The following is an 18,658-nucleotide window of genomic DNA, read 5'->3' as shown; positions in this document are numbered from 1 at the left end:
GAGCTGAAAAGCCCTGCTGGCGATAGCTTGTTCAGACGCGCTTTCAGCGAAGTAGCGGTAGGGTTATCTCCCCTGACAGTACAGCAGCCCCGCGATACCAATACTCTCGTGCAAGCTGGACATGGGCTCCGGAGTCAGAAAATCCCATAAGAGGGAGATGATGTGTGTTACAGCGAACAAATTGCGTTAGCGCGGCTTAGCTGCTGGGAGCGAAGGTGATGAGATATTCTAGGTGAGGCAGGGAAGGGTTAGGCTGGAATGAGCTGTGGATAAAAGCTAGCTTTGACTGCAGGTCTGTGGAAATAAGCTGACTTTGTAGCTCCTTCCCAAGCACCCCATGCTGTGCCACTTGACATCTTGTGTTGTGGTTGTCTTAATTTGAGCTGCAAGCTCTCCAGGACCGAAGCGCTCTTTTTTTCTAAAAGGCTGAGCATGTTTTTATTGTGCTACATAAATGTATGGGAATGAAGATGTCTCTTGATTTCCCCAAACTGAGTTCCTGAGTATCTCGTTTCAGAACTTTCTCCAGAGAAAAGCTGGGTTTTGTTATTAAAATCTTAATTCCTCCTTTTTGTCCTCTTTCCCCATCACATTCAAAACTGCCTTGATTTTATGTAACTTCTAAATTACTTCCTGTGCATGTGCTATTCTGTCTTTGCTAAGTAAGTGTGTGTGTTTGTTCCGTTTTACAGCAGACACATGCCTGCTCGAAGAGACAGATGTGGGATTTTTCCCTGGGAACAAGAAGTGTTTGATGCGTTGCATTAATTAAACCTTAACTTTGTTAAACCTTTCTTTCCAATACAGAGCAGGTACATGTTTAGAGGCAACTAAAATCTTCAGACTATTCAGGGAGTGAAAGAAAGATGGTACGTGTGCTTTTTGTAGTCTCTGCTGGTGTGAAATGGCAACAAACTCATTGCATTTGGCAACCTGCATCCTTCCTGGGCTGTTCCTCAATGGAAATTCCTACTGTGCTTCACCAGAAGGGTGAGGATGTCACACTCTCTAGCTTCTAGTTTACTAGGACAGGTTTTCTCCTTGGGGTTCCCTGCACGCTAGTTATACATAGGCTGACCAGAACTGAAAGGGAAATGAAACTAAATCTTGGCATTAGTCACACTTGAAATTGTGTGTGTTAATCTTGTTCCCTGTTTTTGTAGGAATTGCTCAGAAAGCTAGTGTGCAAGAGGAATGGAAGAAACCATTGGTAAGTACACGCTTAGATATCATACCACAGGTTGTGGATCTGTTCTTTCTTCCTTGGTTAAATACCATAATGAGCCTTATTACATTAAACTTTGGATCTTCAATTCAAATGTAGAAGATGATTAGAAAATAAGATAGCTTGGCAGATGCATCTGTTGCTGCTCTACTGTGGTAATGGCATGCACCAGATCTGATCAAAACTGTATTGTAGGTCTGAAAGATTTATTTTGAAATCTCCCATCTGTGAAGACCGGAATACAGGTCTCCTGAATATCCCAAGCTCTTGAAAACAAAGTAATATCCCCTTTTTTAATAAGTAGGAGGCTGGAAGCATTGAGCTGGTAAGTGATTTGAACAAGCTGCACTGCAAGCCAGAAAGAAGGATTAGCTCATGGTAGCTCCTGCCTTCTTTCTGTTTTTATTTCCCTAGGCTGCTCAGTCTTGCAACATATCTCGGATTTTTTTTATTAAAGAAAACTTGACTTTAAAGCTGTTGCTTTAGGCACTGTGTATTGCTTGCCATGAGGCAAGCAAACTGGTCGTTGGGTTAAACTGAGGTTGGGTTTAATTGTTGCAATTAAAACTGGCAGATTTTGGCATAGGATAAGTGCTTGAATGGCTTTTCCTTCCGTTTGTCTAAAATGGCTATGGAAGGCACTGGTTAAATGGCCATTTTTTCTTACCGTTGAAATGGGATTTGCATGAGAGCTCTTGCTTCCACCTTGGGAAGCCAGTCTCCCTTAAGCATATTAACCTTGCATCGCATGGAACGTGGTATTACCTCTTGCAGTTGCTGCTGGCAAACATAAGAAATGTTGAATCATCTCAGATGAAACCATAGCAAATGTCCAGTTGGCACTGGATGTAGGAAAGCCTCTTTTTCATAATCTGTCATAAAATTATCATGGAAAGGGCAGCTGTGCAGCTGATGACTCTTAACTCGTAGTGAAGTGCTACTCTGTGACCACAGATGTTATTTCTGGATTATTCCTGCGCAGCCAGGTGATGCCATCCTTAAAACTTGAGACTGAACGTGCTTCTCAGCAGTGTGGTGTTCCCAGCATGGCAGATGTACCAGGCCTCTCTTGAGAAGGCCGGTTTGACTTCGTGGAAAGCTGGTCTGCTGGAACCCACTGGCACACGTGGAACAGCTATGAGCATGCATAGAAACATGTCATGCTAATAATCCTGGTGGCAAGAATTGCTCCTGTGCTGAGTGTTAGTCTGTAAGAGGCACGTTTAATCTGTGGTGATTACTCTCCCTTATGATTTGCTTGTGGCAGACTAATCCTAAATGATGATGTTTGTTTTTTTTAAATGGGGGGGGGGGGGGGAGAGTGTGGTGCTGGCAGCTGAAGTTGAAGCTCTGGAGATGGCAGCTCCCTGTTCAACCCCAGGACAAAGCACAGTCGACAGCAGGGCCAGTTCTTCCATCTCTGCAGCCTGCATTAATAGGATGGCTTTGAGCAATGCTGTGGGCTCGACTTACCCAGACTCAACCTCTCTTCGGACTGTTGGCAGCCAGCTGTATCCATATCACAAAGCTTTTTGTCTCTATTTATGTGTAGTTGAACTCCATTTTTTGGATAGGCCAATGAGCCGTAGTGTTACAGCCTATCGAGGTCACTGGCTGCTTTGACTCCTGATCTGGGCAGAACTGGTGGCCTGGGATGCAAAAGGCTTTCTGTTCTGTTTCCATCTTGCTAACTCGAGGAGAATTAACTCCCCTTTCTCTCGGGTCAAATGAGGATGCTCCATCCTAAACCTGCACAACTGGATTTGTTCGTTCTGTCGCGGGCACAGACTCCCCCCACAGCTGGTTGCGAAGCTTTCCGTGTTTGTCTTGTTAGTGCTCGGAGCTAAGAGCCCCATGTCAATGGCAGAATAAACAGATGGATCTGTTGTTATTTTTTTTAAATTACTTTGCTTTTAAGGATGCTCATTCTCCAAGTGCTGCTAAACTCAGGACTCCTGGGTTCTGTTCCCGGCAGCGTGGCTGGAGATGAGGTAAGATGGAGGTGCGTGCAGGAGCTGAGCTGAAGCTGCTGCCCTTTGTTCCTTCGAAGCCTGGGGCTTTGATGTATCGCTGGCCTTAACTGGTTGTATATTAACTGCACTCACGATGCTGCATGGCTGGCTTTTGTTTTAACTGCATTGGCGCATGTTCAGAGTTGGTGTGCTCCGAATGGCCGCTGGGACTGCACAGTGAAGCATAAATCCTTTTTAGCTGTCAGGCTTCACTAGCCATGGTCGGGTGGGGGAGCTCCTCCTTGGCTGACTGCCCTGGCTAATTAAAAATGAAATTTGCTGTTGTCTTCAGATTTTAATTCACGCTCATCCCTGAAGACTAATAGAAGCATGCTCTCCAGGCAGCTGCCATGAAGTCTCAGAGCTTGTCTATACACTCTTATTTTAGAACAGGTATGCAACTTAGTTTGCGCTCTCCACTACCTCAGGTAGGCTTTTTGGGTATAGAGAAGAGGATAGAGTAGTATCTTGCAAGTCTTGAGACTTGGTCCTGAGCAAGTTACTAGAGTTTGTTACCACGTGTCAGCTGATGTGCGGTAATCTGGGCATGCATGTGTGCTGTGGCTAGGGCAGCATCAGATGACGGTTTTTCTCTCCAATGGTGGATTCGGCAGAACTGCGTTATTCCGCTCCAGGTTGCGTGAGTGGCCATTGGCTTGATGGGTGCCTAAACTGCTCAAGGTGCAGAAACTTGCGTAGCTTGTCTGCCTGAGCCTTCAGCTAGTGAATAGTGCTGTGAAACCTCCGGGAGCTGGAAGGAATGTTGAAGGGGTGGGAAGCAGTGAGGATTTGTGCGGGAGCCGAGAGGTGGTGATAATAGATACTGTGCATCAGTGCTAAGTCGGGGCACAGCCACACATAGCGTGCGGGGGGGTGTGCTGCTGCCGAACTGCCAGCTGAGCCCTGTGAGGTGGGTGGGAGGACAGAGGTTAGTGAGAGGAATAAATGGTTTCTAAATATACACACAGGGCTGGGGCCAAGTCTCTCCTCTTTGCAAGGCCTTCTAGAGGTCCCACCTACACAAGGGCTTTGCTGAAGGGAAATATCACTGGAATACCTTCCCCTTTTCAGATCCTTCCTGTTGGTGTAGCGAGGGTGCAGCAGCATATTCTATTTTCAGAGCGTATTTCCGCTGTCCCGCTTGCTGCCCACACTGTCACTGTCCAGATCCTCTTCCAAAAGCTGTTCCCTTCTCTTAAGGCGATATGAACTAAAGGTTTGGGCCTTTCTCCTAGTGAAGGGATCTTCTTAAGATATGACATTTTATCTGCCTGTAAGTCTCTGATCTTAAAAAGCAAACATTTAAGAAGTGAGAGCCTTCTGCGCTTGGCAGGGCAAGTCTCACCTTATGCTGACGGTGCGTTGAGAGCTCTGCTGTGGTGTTGGACTGCTCTAGCATGGAGCCAGGCCTGCAGTTTGTTTGCCCAGTAATGTTTGAGCTAATCATTTATGGATAGCTGTGGAGGGAGCGTAGCGATGCCTTTCTTCATGGGAAGCGTTGGCTGTTGGATCCTCCTGCCTCCTGTACTTCACAACTTAGATTTACTCTGTTTGCAATTTCTGCTTGTGGTTAGGCACTTACTCTGCAGGAATTGGGATTAACTTTTTTGGAGCTTCCCTAGAAGGTCTGACTCTGTGTGGAACAATTGTGAAGCCTGTTGGGAAACTAGCGAGGTAGCTTTTTGCATGCATGGACTCTTACCCAAAGCTGCTTCTGTCTTTCTAGAGTAGCATTTGAAATATTAAATGTATGGATGCCTTAAGAGTCTTCCACAGTTATTTCTTTATTCAAGGCTGTCTTTCATCCTGTCTTTTACCTCCCCCTATGCTACTGTTTTCCCCCTAGTTCTTTCCCTGCTAAAAAAATAGGCTTGTGTTAACCATTGTGAAATACTCTTCAAGTCCCTAACCTTTGTGCAAACAAAGCAGTAATTTGTTTTAGCATCCATGCTGACTTCTGGGCTACGTGCCTCATAAGGAACCCAGTGTGATATGAATCTGCTGCTTTTGGAGACTTGCACTCCAAATATAGTCTGAGCAAAGGACGGGACTAGAAATGTGAATGCTTGCTGCTTATTCCACCAGCTCTGCTACTCGTTCCTGGCAGGATGCACAGCAAGCTACCTGGTTCCTGGGTTGTTTTTTTTTCCCCCTGTAAAAATGAGAGCAATGCCTTCAGATGCTCTGAGGTTGACAGTCAGGATGCAAACAGAATGCGCCATCATTGTGGGTATATGGGTGACAGGATTTCTAGATCACTTCTGGTTAAAAGCATGTCTGTATGAGTAATGCTTTTATTAGCATATGCCAATTGCTGCTGACTTTCTAGCAACCTTGCTGCCTGAAAGAGAGTTTGAGATGAAAGAGATGTATCGAGCTATTCCAGGACTAGGTTGTCTGAGTGGGTTCTGTTTCTGCTGCCTTTTAAAAAAGTAATGCTTAGAAGGGGGACGGATGCAATAGCAAAGGTGCTGTGGCTGGGTGATACCACTGCTAAGGTCCTGTCCCAAAGACACTTAATTGCAAGCTCCATCTGCCTGCTGCATCGGTGACTGGAAATAACACTTTGCTTTGCAGAGGCCACTGGATGATGCCCGGATCGTGTGGGGGTTCCTTCTTGCTTCCTGCTGGGGTTTCTCCCTGCTGCCCTTTAAAAAGGCTCCTCAAGCTTGGTGCCTCCTCCAGGTAGGCAGGTGTAGGTAGAAGAGAACAGAAGACTTCAGGCGAAGTCTGTCAGGAACAAATAAAACCTGCTCTTGAAAACCAGTTTTCTGCTTCCGCTTCAAAGGTGCCTGCCAAGTGCCTGCCTTCTCGCTATTCCTTTGTTTCTGAAGCCCTTTGTTTTTAGCAGCGGTGAAAGCACAGGGAGTGGCTGGTAGGATGTACAAGGTTTTGCATGTAAGTTGGTGGTTTGAATCTTGTGATAGCACGAGTTCCTGTCCCGCCACTGCCGAGTGGATCTAAGGTGGCACACGGGGGGTTGGTGGCAGAGGTTTGCAGGGACCACAGTGGCCTGGCTGCCTGCGTAGGGAGAAGACATCAGTCCACGCTTCCCTCGCTGATCTGACGGCAGTTGCTGCAAGGTGTCAGGGTGGAGGAAGGACAGAGTGAGGGGGAATACCCGCTGGTGTCTGTGCTGTCTTGTGTTCTTCAGAAAAACAGCAAGACTTTAGATCTCCAGGACAGTCATTCTGGTACTCTAGGTAATGCCCTTTAAAAGGGAAGAAGTGCCTGCGTGGGGGCAGGAGGAGAGAGTACAAGGTGAAGGGCACTTTGCATTGCCCTTTGCATTTGCCGGAGAATTTGGATAAATGGCCAACCTCAGATTTCAAGGCTTCTTCAACTTGCTATTGGTGCTAGTCTGGCTGGATGGGAATCCCCTTTTGATGACTAAGGCTTAACTGGAAATCAGCTGCTTCTAGGCTGCTGCCAGGACAGACATTTTAACCAACCATTCCTGAGTATTTAGGGGAAATTTGTCAAATGGGCACTTTTATGTTAAACTAAAGTGCTTTGAAGATGTGCTTTTTAGTTTAGACTAGGCTGCTGGAGATGTCATTCACTATTTTCTGGTTTTGATCTGCAGAGCCAAATTTAGACCATTGCAGTGTTGGGGTACTTCACTGTCACAGAGCTCTGAAGAGTGCCAGAGAGGAGCCGTTAATGCTAGCTAGCCGGTGGAAATCTCTTTATAATGCCTGTTCCGTAACAAAAGAACAGGCTTTTCTTCCAGGAGGATAAAGAAGCTGTGATTCCCTTATGAGGTGCTATGAATTATGTATATAGTAATATTACTGTTTTGTGCAATATAATAGAAGAGAGCCAAAGTGATAAAAGTACCTCAGATTAAACATTTAATTACAGTTGAAGTATGCTAATTTGCAAGCGTGCATCCTACTGTTTTTAGTCAGATCTACCGGAGGGTTGTGCTGATCTCATGTGAGACCATTTGACTTTTAAACAAGATGCAGTAATATGATACTTACAATAATGCTTTCATGTAGGTTAGCAGATAGGTTGACTGCACTTGCCAAGATAGCAGAATACATTGGGACACTCTCCTAGTAGCCTTTTGTTCTTAAATTTGCAATGGACGTTCTAGTTGAGTGCAGATAAATTGCTGAGTGCTGCCAGGGTGCTTGGGGCAGTTAATAGGATGCCTGTTTTGTCCTTCTGCCTATTGCATTTGCAAATAATTCGGATCATTTATGCATCAGTTATTCACCGTGGCATTTAGAAAAATGAAAACCCAACAATTCCCCCCACCCTGCCCCCAAATAAATCCACCAAAACAACGCAGCCCCCGTGGTCTGAGCTGGTGTCTGAACTCTTGCTGCTTTTCTCTCTTGATCTATGAGCAAGTGTTTTGCAGAGATTATTTGCTGACCCTCTGGAGACCTTGTAATTCCATGGCACCCCCTTCAAGTGACTCCTAGAGCTGTTGTAGCAAATGGCAATGCGGTTTCTACAGATAGCTCTGCTAGGAGGAAAGAGGAGGTTAATTTTGCTGGGTTTAGTGGCTGAGCTGTGGATGTGCTAGGAGTGAGATGCTTTGGCCTTACAGGCTGGCAGGAGCCAGATAGTAGCAAAGGCTGATGTTGTGAGAAATGTCGTACCTGCTGAACTGCTTTGTGATCGCCTGGAACAATCTTTTTCCTTGTATTAAGAGATAAGATGTTGCAGGACATGTAATCAATCCTCCAGATAATTCGGGCTGATTCACTGTAGACTAGCGAGCGTGGAGTTACTGCGCTTCAGTAAGCAGCGCGCGGAGCACGAGTGTTGGATTTTGAGAATTTCTAGTTTTCAACCTGCTGGACCTTAAATTTGCCATGTGTAAAAGGGAGAGGAGGCTCGCAGTGCTCTCTGAAACATATTGTCTGTAGATCCGCTGTCAAGAGGTTTAAGTAGCCGATTTTATCGGGGGTGGGTAGAAGGGAAGCCCTTCGAGGCAGCCTGGCCGCTAACAGTTGCACAGCGTCACTGCTGACGTCGCTGCTTTATCTGTTTTCTTTTACGTTTGTGTTGAAAAGAAGCCTGGCTCTGATTTCTGAAGGTGTCTTTTGTCTCCTGTAACACTTTGAGCGCAACGAGAAGCTAGCAGCTATCTTGCATGGCTTTCTTACAGGCGTGATGGGACAAGCGATAACCACGACTTGGTTAGCTTGGCTGTCATTGAGGGCTGCTTGGGGAGAGTATTGCTCTCTATCCAGCCTGTCTTTTGTCTTCCTTTGGAAAGCATAGGCTTTAAAATTTCTAAGGGGCTTACCAGCTGGGTTACAATGAACTTGTATTTCTCTGCTCATTAAAAGCAATAGTATTTGTAAGAGTTACTAAATTCTACTTACGAGATCTGTTTAGCCTGCTTCAGTTGGTCCTCGGGCTGTTTTCTCTCTCAGCTGGGCACTGCAGGCTTTTATAGAACAGCATCCTAGTTCCTGTTTGGCTATTGTCTTAAGGCTGCCTGAGTTAAAGCTTTCTACATTGGAGTACCTCAGCTGTAAGGAGATTTCCTTGAGGTGTCTCGGGCATTTTGTCAGCCTCTTCCATTTCAGCCTGGAAACCTGCTTTTGTCTCAGGCACGTGAAGCTTTGCTGCCACTAACCTAGGTGTTTGCGGAGCGGTCACAGTGGAAATCTGCAGAGACAGAAATTGAAATAAATTGCCCTAAAAGTCACGTAAGGAGGTTGGAATCCATGCCTGGCTCTGCTGTCTCCGAGACAGCACCTTGCCTGTGAGCCGCCTTTCCTGGGGGATACATAGGGATGATTGCTGCAAGGCAAGCAGTGGCTGTTTTTGTGACAGTGAAGGAGAGGTGGAGAGTTTCTCGCCGCCTAGCGCTGTACCGCAAGCATCGACGTGCTTTCCCGCGCGGCCGCCGCCTTCCGCCCGCGGTGTCCCGGTGCCTGGCCGGCCGCGGCTGAGCCCGGGGCAGCCCTGTGCGTGCCCGCTGCCCCCTCGGGCTCCCTGTGCGCCCCGTCGGGGCGGCGCTGCGCCGCGGCCGCCAGGGGGCGAGCGCGACTGGGCCGGCTGCGGGGCGCCGGCGTGCTGCGGGGTCACGCGTGGTTTGGGGTGCAGCTCCTGCGCGGTGCTGCTCGCTTGGCTGGCTTCTCCTCCTCCCCCCCGGCCCAAAGCAGCAGGTCCTCGGGCACTGCATTTTTCAAACCTCTGCCAGAGCGATTTCCTGTAAAAGCAGTGTGGTTTTTTTTTTTTTTTTTGTAGCGTGAGGCCGGCGGGAAGGCGGCTTCGGCGCCGCGCCAGGCTTCGGGGAGTTGGGGTGGGAGCGCAGCTCTCCCACCCCCGGGGCTGTGCTGGGAGGGCAGACCCTTAGTCGGGAATGGACGAGGACTGTGAAAGCCGCTGCAGCGATGATGTAGCCAAACGGTGGCTGGGGAGCTTGAATCTTGGTGGCAGTGAGCCAGCAGTAAGCCTGGAGGTGGGGGTGGCTTGGTGGTATGCTGTAATTGCTTCAGGATAGGGACGAAACAATAAGAGCGGCTTCATTGGTGCACTGCATCAGAACAAAAGCCTCCCCCTGCACTTGAGAAAGGCGGAATTTAATAACTTTCAGTGTCCTGAGTAAGAATCTCTTAGAAAAACACAGCTCAGTTCTTGCGGTTCTTCCCACTCTCTCCCGCAGGCTAGGAAACGGCTCTATGTACTGTTTGCTTTGTATGTTTTTCCTTTACTTCCACAGCACGGCTGCAGTAAGGGACTCATTTGCAAGGCTAGACTAAGAGTGAGTCATCACTTGGCAAAGTAAATGGGTCCTGAAGACTAGGTAGTGATCCCTGCTGGAGGGATTTGCTGGTAGCTGCGTTCAAAGGGCCGATTACCTTCCCAAGGGGAGGGAAGGGAGGGGGAGAGGATGGTCGAGAGGGTTATGGGAATAAGCAGGCGTCCGAGGCTGGCCCTCAATCGTGAGGGAAGAGGGCTATAATCAACCTGAAATGATTTCTGCTAGAGTTCAACTGAGACTTTGAAAAAGGCTCCTCCCTAACCCTTTGGTCTTGATGTTAAATCTTTGAGATGTTAGCGCTAATTAGGAAAGTAAGCATGGCTCCTTCCTGTGGGGGATACAGAAGTTTCTTCTGCTCGAGCATCCAGTGTGTTGCAGGGGTTAAGTAACATTTTGCTTTAGGGAGGGAAGGAAAATCTCTGAGTAATTAACTTAAGATGCTGACACTAATGAACAGGCTTTCTGAGCTAGGGCTTTTGGGGGGTTGATGGGAATCCCCTGTTGAATCAATGACATTTGGGCCTTAGGAGTGATTCTGCAATTATTAGGCTCAAATGATGTTGTACATGAAGTTAATCCTGTTATCTCCCTCAAATATTGAGCAAACTGCTTGTTCTGGACAACTCCATAATGGGATTATTCTAGCGAGTCTGGCACCCTCAGCACTCTGTATCTGCTCAGATTTTTTTTCTTTATTTTCTTGCTCGAGGGAAAGTACTGCTCGGTATTCCCAGAGCTGGTTTTGGTGGGTGGTTCTCCAGTGACGCTGGAGCTTTGTGGAAAACGAGTTTGGTAATGAGCACCCCGTTTCTATATGAAGTGTTACGTTCCTCCACAGCGAAGATGCCTTGAGCCCACTCCTGAACAAATGCTTAGAGAGAGAACCCACAACTGGGCAAGTATAAAACGAGACTTCCCTTCGTCGTGCCTTCCTGGCATCGGGAATTGGCAGTTTAGTAAGCTCCTGTGTTGGAGGCTATTCCCAGGCCGTGGTATTTACTGGGCCTGATGGATCTGCTTGTCAGGGGTAGACGTGGTTCTTTTTTGAAAGCTTATTTTGCATCCCTGAGAGCCGGTAGCAATTGTTCTAAACAAAAGTAGCTGGTGTTTGAAAAAAGGGTTGTCCTGAGTTTATTTCTAAGCCATGCGTCCAATAAATAACAAGGTAACCAACGCAGGAAAGCGGAAGAACCAAGCATGATAAAGTAGGGAGGGGAGAGAAGAAAAGAAGTGCTAGTACATAGTCAGTCGCTTGCTGACGTTTGTTATAGACTTGATTGTTTTCCTGTTGGTCCCACAGACCTACAAGGTTTAGCGGCCTGCGTTTTAGGCAGGGTTCGTCATGAATGGGAACGATGGAGCTCTAGCTACAAGGTCAACTTATGTCCTTGGCTGCAGCAGTGTAAAACCTGATGGCTTATGACTCTGCCTTTAGTTATGGGCAGAAATCAGACTATCGCCTGTCTTGCAAAAGGTGGAGACATGCACCTTGGTATGAATTAGAATTTAAGTTGAGTTTCAAAGTCAGGAAGAACATTTTTCTCTCTATTCTGTAGCCAGAGGCTCAATTAATAATGAAATAGGCCTTTTTCTTTTAGCGTCTCGGTGTTGAAATTGATTTTTTACTCTAATACCCACTAAATGAGCCCATGCTTGTGTGCTAAACTAGAAACTTCCATAAATATGGGAAAGCTCCTTTAAGGGGTCAGTTGGCTTTTGGTTTCCAAGCTTTAATTTTTTTTTAATGTTGAGCCTGATCTGAAGTTCAGTTAAAAAAAAAAAAAAATTGAGATTTTTTTTGAGGTTTTATTTTTTTCTACTCCCTTGAGGTAGGTGAAGATTTAGTTTTGAGAATTATTTTGGAAGCTCCCGGGAGCTTCCTTAGCACAGGAGTAGGCTGCAGGGTTGCTAATGACTCATGCTTCTGGACTCCTTCAAGGAAGGCAGCAGGAGGATGTGGGTTGATGTAGCCAACGGACCAGCTAGGATTGTGGGTTAAGTGCCCAGGAGCCAGCTAGCCCTCCTGTTGATAAGGTAATAGGGTTAGATGACTTCTTTGTACCCTGTAATTTCAATCACCTTGGGGGAAGCCCCAGGATGGCATTCTTATAGCAAGGGAGGGAGCTCCTTCTGCAAGCTTGTTTAAATGGGAATTCAGCATGAGAAGATTCTTCATATTTAAAACAAAGTTAATGGGGAGGAGTACATTTACACACTGTAACTACAATTTTGTGCACCAATTCAAAAATCTGCTCTAACGTGTCCTTGCTAAAACAATTACTTGAAGAGTACGCTTACTGGACTCATGGTTTTCAACCTTTCCTTTGTGCACCATTGAACATTTTCTGATAGGAATTACAGACTCCTGTAAAGTTAATTTAAATGTTCCTGCTTTTCTTAATAGCTTCTCTTTTTGGATCCCTTAAGAGAAGTTTTGTACCGCAGGGTTCTCAACCTGCAAGTTGAAAACCCCTGAGCTAGAGTGCTGCCAAGTGTATGTACTGTGGGTCTTGAGGCAGGAACTCCTTGGTGGACGCTACGGAGGCGAGGTTACACTGATGTTCCCCTAAAAGGTCTGTCTTCCTAATCGGCTGTGTTGAGACATGTATGCGCATTGGGAAACGTGCATCACAACACTGTGGAGCCATGGGACGTAGCATGGGGCTCCATAGCTGACTAATCTCTCACCGCATGCTGCTTTGGTCTGAGGCCGTATCTCGAGGTGTTTAATGACATAGGAGTGAAGTTGACAAAGGCTACTGCAGGCAGGAGCGAGGTGAATGACGTTGCTCTGTCTAGCCCACTGACTTGGGGGTCATCTGCATTGCAGTTGAGGGTAAGTTACAGCTGAGCCTTCCTGAGTTGGCTGTAAGCTTGTTAGCTTATGCACTCGAAATAGTGCGCTGTAGCTCTTATGCTGCAAAATTTGTCGGAGCAGGTAAGTAAATATTTGAGTAGTTGGCCCTCGCAGAGCTTGCGGCTGTTACAAGCAGGCTGCTGTTGGCGTTTGAGCTGGCTATTTCAAAGCCAGTCCTGGAGGGCTGTAGTGGTTGTATGCTAGGCTACAGTCAAACATGTTACTGGCAGAAATAGTCCTGTTTGAGTTTGACCGTGTTTCCTTTAGGCAGCACTACCTGCAACAGCGCTTAGAGGCAGTCTGCAGCCCCCCACGCAACCGTGCCAAGCGTGAGTAGGCAGGAGCATGATTTGATAGTCTCAGAACAGGCTTTTGCTACTTGCACCTAAACATGGCTGTGCCTGGTGCTTTACAAATGCAGTGACAGGGCTGCTCACTGGGCAAGGGACTTAAGTGAAGCTATGTGGAAGGGAAAGGATTCTGGGGATCTGTAGGAGGTGGAACAAACTTTGGGAAAAACAGTGACTAGCTGTTCCTCCTGATCTCAGTTGGCGTTATCTCATCTCTTGACGTTTCCTTTAATTATCTGAAATGGCCTTGACACTGTAAACAATTGCTGTGGCATTGTCTCCGCAGCTTGTGTGAGTCAAATGTGATGCATAAACAGGGTTTGGTTTTGGGGACCAGATCTGTGTGTATCTAGTGACCTAAGCTACCTGTTTGCAATGATCACGTATGCTTTTGGGGTCATATTCTGTGATAGTGCTTAATGCTCGTGTCTGTTTCTGCCTTGCTTTTGCAAGAGCTGTCTGTGTTGGTAGAAAACAGAGGTGCATTTGGGCAGGGATTGGGATTTCAGAAGGAGCTGAAGAAGGTCAGAGAGCTCACGTTTTACTTTCGACTCCTTTGAGCTGCTTTACAATTCATTCCCAAGTGAGCCGGTGCAAAAGGGGGTAAAGAAGGGCATGATTCAAGACACAAAACCAAGCGTGGCTTTAATCATGTTAGCAGCAGTCTTTTCCTCCGCATGTTTCAATCTTACACCTTGCTGCTGCTCAGAGCACCTTGTTTGTTGAGCAACCATAAATATTTGGGGATTTGAGGCTGAGGTTGGTGGGCTGTGTCTTGCTGATTGCTCTTGCTAGGGTGTGACCCATGGTCTGGATGCGCCACTGTTCAGGGTGGTCCATGGCAGTTTCATGAAACACAATTGGCAAGATGAACTTCCCAAGTGTTATCTCGTTCCTTAAATAGAGAATAAAGCTTGTATCAACATGAATCACAAAGTTGATAAACTGGAAGGGTTCCTCTTGGAGCTGTTTTTTAGTATTGGGCAAATATTTATTCGCATTGCTTCAAAAGGCATATTTGTGCAATAGACGGAGGTCAAACCTGTAATTATCTGTGAGATTCATGCTGGAAGAAATGGCTTGTAAAAACGTACTACGTTGAAAGCAGGAAGCTTTTATACCTGATGTTTGTGTGTGAATCTAAAGTAGTGGTTGCAAATTTCAAAATTTATCGGAATTTGGAGTTGCATAAATGCAAAAACTATATTTTTTTTTGTGCTGAATTTCTTAGGTGACTTCAACCAAGTCTATCCGCAGTTCCTTTTAATTTCTAAACTGTGGCAGAGGATTTGGGTTTCGCTTCCCAGTGTATCTGCTTGAGATGGATCAGCAGCCGAGCTTGTGTGCCAAACTTGCCTTGCATTTTAATAAGGAGTTTCTAGCCTAGTCAATAATTAAAACAGAGCAGGTGCGGTGGGGAAGTTGGGTGTTCCCCAAAAGCTGAACTAAAGCGCTTTTGTAAGTCTCCCTGGGCAGAGCCGAGTGTGTGTAGGGTGCTAGGATTCCCTGGCACCGGCTGGCTTTGTGCAGGCATTTGGAAGAAATGCAAGCTCAGATTGCGGAGCTCTAGGTGTGGAAGAATAATCCAGCTTGTTGGTGTGGCGTGCCTGCCCCGAGAGCCCTTTCAGGTGGTAGAGGAAATGCTGAAGTGTCTCACCGCTGTTTTATCATCTGGTATGAAAAGTGAGTGCGCTTGCTGAGACTTTTGTGAAACCTTAAAAAGAGGAAACAGGACTCTTGCTGAAAGATCTCCCTGCCCTTACCAGTTACCTGTGAGCAGGCAGGTTTTTAGCTATAGTTTGCCTTCTTGAAGGATTAGAGGTTGGAAGATACATTTGAGATGAATCTTTTAATGAAACAGGGAAGGGATATTAGCTTCTTAACCTTGGCCTAAACATTGCAGACTTGCTTCTGGAGATAAACACATAGCGCTACCTCTGAGGCTTAATACAGATTTAATTTAGAGGCTTAATGTTTGCTGTTAGGGTCATTCTTGCTGTTCGTTTACAACCTCCAGTGTAATGCTTTGAGCTATTCCCATCAATTTTATAGGTAGCATAGATGGACTTACCCCTTTGCCAAAGGAGTCGGTGGTTTTGATTAACGTCTGTGTGAGGCTGTAAGGTCTTTGGGAAGAGGGCATGTGCCGTGAGTTGTGTTTGTCCCGTAAAGGAGTTCACCCAGACTGAGGATGTGACTGTGGCACATCTGTGCTGCAGCTGCTCGCTTAGGAAGAGCGCTGTGCGCTTGCGTTGTGCCAGTCCTAAAAGCACAGGCCGGCTTTGGCTTTAGAGTACTGTATTTTTGATCTGTGCTGTAGTTCTGTTATTTTTGTCGTTCTCCATCTCTGGTGTTTTGCAGTGGGAGGCTTTAGGTGGCGTTAGCTTATAGGTTCTTCTCTGAATATATTAATTTATGTTGTCTGACAGCGATGGTGGCTTTAAATGGGTAAAAACAAGAGTTAAATGCCATGTTGGATTCTCCCCAAACAATGGAATATCAATGTAATTTTCCTCTCCATGTTTTTGCTTCCTAATGATATAGCTGGAAGTGACAGATGGGTATCCCACCTCTGAGTGCTTGACTGTTGGGAATATGCTGTTGCTTCACTAATGCCTGGTGCTCTTCTGGAATGGATCCTGTATCTATGCTGCTTTTGGCTTCTGACCAGTGTTTCTCTTAAAGCCGCTTCAAGGTGCTCAAAAAGTAGTTTGTCAGCTTTGGAGATTCCCTTGCTTAAAGATGGCATAGCCATGAATCACTGCAGTGATCAAGCTCGCCAAGAGGTGACCGAATCTTTAATTTTGTCATTATTGCATTCCTTAGCATTCCCTGGCCTGTAAACAGGCAAATATTTAGCATATGTTGTAAGTAATTAGAGTGAATGGTGAGGAAGCATTGAAGATGATAAGTTTTCAGTACTGGCTGAAATATGCTCTTACTGAAAGTTACTCTTCCAGTATTAGAAGACAGGACTACAGGGTATTTTGTCCTTAAAGATCCTCTTGGCCCCAAGCTCCACTATGCTATTTTTTCTTTCATCCGGGCCTTGTGACAGCTAAAGGAGCGAGTGGTTCCTTGTGCTCCAGCCACCCATTATCATCACAAGCCTTTCCAGGAGAAAAAGACTTTCCAGTGCTCAGCTTTATTTTTCCTGCCTGAACGTGAGGCCAAGGGTGCTGGTGGTCGGCTCGCTGGTGGTGTGCTGCTGCTGGGCCTGGCAGAGGCTGCTGTCAGGTCGGAGCTTGGTGCAGTGCTCTTCCTCCAGCTGTGCCCGGACCTGTTCAACATCTGGGTCATGTTGCGGGCACTCGGGCTGTGGGTAGCTAAGGGGACTGTCCAGCATGCAGTGGTGGTGATCTCACTTAGTGTGGAGATGGTTTTGTTTTAGACCAGTTCTCCCTTGCTTTCTGGGATGGAGCAGCGGCTATGGCCTTGCTGACTAACTGCTGGGTAAAGGGGCCTGGAATGCTGCAGGAAATAGGAGTTTCCCATTTGGAAATTTTACAGGAAGTGTTAAGGAAATCATGTGGTTCAGGAATGGTTACCTCAGTTTTGTCTCATCCAAACTCGCACTTTCCTTGCAGTATACAGGATCTAAACAATGTCATGCCAGTTGGCTTATAAATAAACCTTTTTTCATTTCCACCCTGGGTATTGGGCTGACTTTTAATACCATGTGAGGAGAAAGGAAGAACGTCACGTTGTGTTGGCTTGTGACCTTTCAGCCTGACTACCCAGCTTCCTAACCACTTGCTTTCCGTTGGGTCTGCTGTTAATAACTCTTCCACACGCTCCATTTTTGAGCAGCCCAGAAATAGTGGCCTTTGGAGGTATCCAAAGCTTGTGTCTGCATGTACTCCCTGTTCTGCCGAAGCTGCTGAGGATCATTGGTGAACAAACTGTGATGAAACTTGTCCAGAGTAGCGCTGCTGCCACATTTTCTTTTCCTTTCCAACCCTCCTGGTACAATGGTACTGTGGTCCTGGATTAACGTTTCAAATGAGTGCATCTCCATCAAGGAAAGCCTTAAACTTCCTGTAACTAAGGTTGGCGGTGGTGCTGACGGGCTCTGAAGGAAAACGCCCAGGATTGCTGGTTATGAATAGACAGCTCGGTCTTGCATGGACGGGATGGTCCCTTTTAATGTTCCTGTGGCTGAATCATGGAACTTAAATGTCTGAGTCACTGCAGATGAATGCTGTGTTTCACGTTATTGTGAACTGAAATGTGAACAGCAGTGTATTTATTAGAGGAGCTAATGTTTTTGTGCTCATTATGGGTTTCATTACATTTAAAGTAAAACAATCCAGAGTAGTTTCTTTTACAATGTATATAAACAGACTATTAATATTTGAATGCTGGGTCCTTAATAGGACGCTGGTCTGGATGGAGTGGAAATGAAACTGCAGAGGAGAGCTTTCCATGTGCTCTGTACCCACTTCTTGGGTGTTGTTGCACTTAACCTGTCTTGTTATTGTCTTGTTTTAACCATCTGAGTCTCCTGAAATCCTGTAAAGTTTCATGTAAATGAAATTTATTGATTACTAAATTTTAGAGGAAAATGTTGTACAAGGGTTTGTTAAAACCATCTCTCTTTTTGCTCTCTTATAGAAAGCTGTTTGCCACTGTGAGCCCTTCCTCTCATAATGGTCTTCAGCTGTCCCTGGGGAGTAAGGGCACTGCTATAAATGTTTTTCTGATGGTTAGGCAGCTGGGAGGCTACCTCAGATGGCCCTTCTGCATTATTCTGGGAATTTGGGGCATTTGTTACTTGTCCTCATTGAAAGGTGGATTTTTCCTTTATCCTGCATGTGCCTTGGTTGGGGGTTGAGGTTTTGTCTCCTGGCTGCTGTTGGTAAACACCTTTACGAGACGAGATGTGAAATCCGGAGCATCGGGTGGTCTGGGGTCTGCACGTGCTTCTGACATGGAACTTGGGCAGGTTACTTTGTCCTGCCTTTTTCCTCCGGCTGTGAAATAAAGCCCTGTGGGTGAAAAGGGTTACCCTGAGAGCACGGTTAGCGTGGGTGCTCCTATGCTCTGGCCTCAGGCTGGCGGTGAGGTAGGAACATCCTCTGCTTTGTGTCCACTGGTGCAGAATTTGCACCCTTTCTTTGCAGAGATGGAAGTGAAAGATGGACTGACAGGTTTTTCTGGCCAAGAGCCTATCTTGAAAAGAAGGACATTGTAGTGTTGTTTTGGGGTTTTAAGTCATCCCTGTTCTGGTGGGGTATTTTTTGTTTTCTCTCCAGCCCTCATTCCCAAAGAGAAGAGACTTGTGGTTGATGTTCCTAAAGATCATGTGAAGTCCAAACCCAGTTGCAATTTGAAAGATGAATTTGCAGCTCTTGGAACACTGTCGTGCTGCATTTAATAAGCAAATATTAACGCCTCCGGTGCAAACTTTAATATGAGTTTTTTTGCCGGATAGTGTTGTTGGATCTCTTTGTGATAAAGCCTGACCAATGATAT

General features: G+C 46.2%; 1 protein-coding gene across 10 annotated transcripts in view; it reads left to right on the top strand.

The window, feature by feature from the left end:
• The window catches only part of PHACTR4 (phosphatase and actin regulator 4), a 70,316-nt gene that overhangs the window by 24,871 nt on the left and 26,787 nt on the right, over window positions 1–18,658 (top strand). For 6 of the 10 annotated variants that reach the window (XM_068917725.1, XM_068917723.1, XM_068917728.1 and 3 more), the window contains one exon: window positions 1,164–1,210. The exons of 1 other annotated variant lie outside the window; for it this stretch is intronic. In XM_068917725.1, coding sequence (XP_068773826.1) covers window positions 1,195–1,210 — 16 coding nt within the window. In that variant the 5' untranslated portion in view covers window positions 1,164–1,194. Of the gene's footprint in view, window positions 1–1,163; window positions 1,211–3,143; window positions 3,217–3,572; window positions 3,631–18,658 lie in introns of those variants that run through there. 3 more of the 10 variants (XM_068917731.1, XM_068917729.1, XM_068917722.1) reach the window with 2 other exon arrangements.

Source organism: Struthio camelus, chromosome 23, assembly GCF_040807025.1.
Source record: "Struthio camelus isolate bStrCam1 chromosome 23, bStrCam1.hap1, whole genome shotgun sequence".
Classification (NCBI taxonomy): Eukaryota; Metazoa; Chordata; class Aves; order Struthioniformes; family Struthionidae; genus Struthio; species Struthio camelus.
The sequence above is the reverse complement of the archived record's forward strand: the minus strand, read 5'-3'. Positions and strand labels throughout refer to the sequence as shown.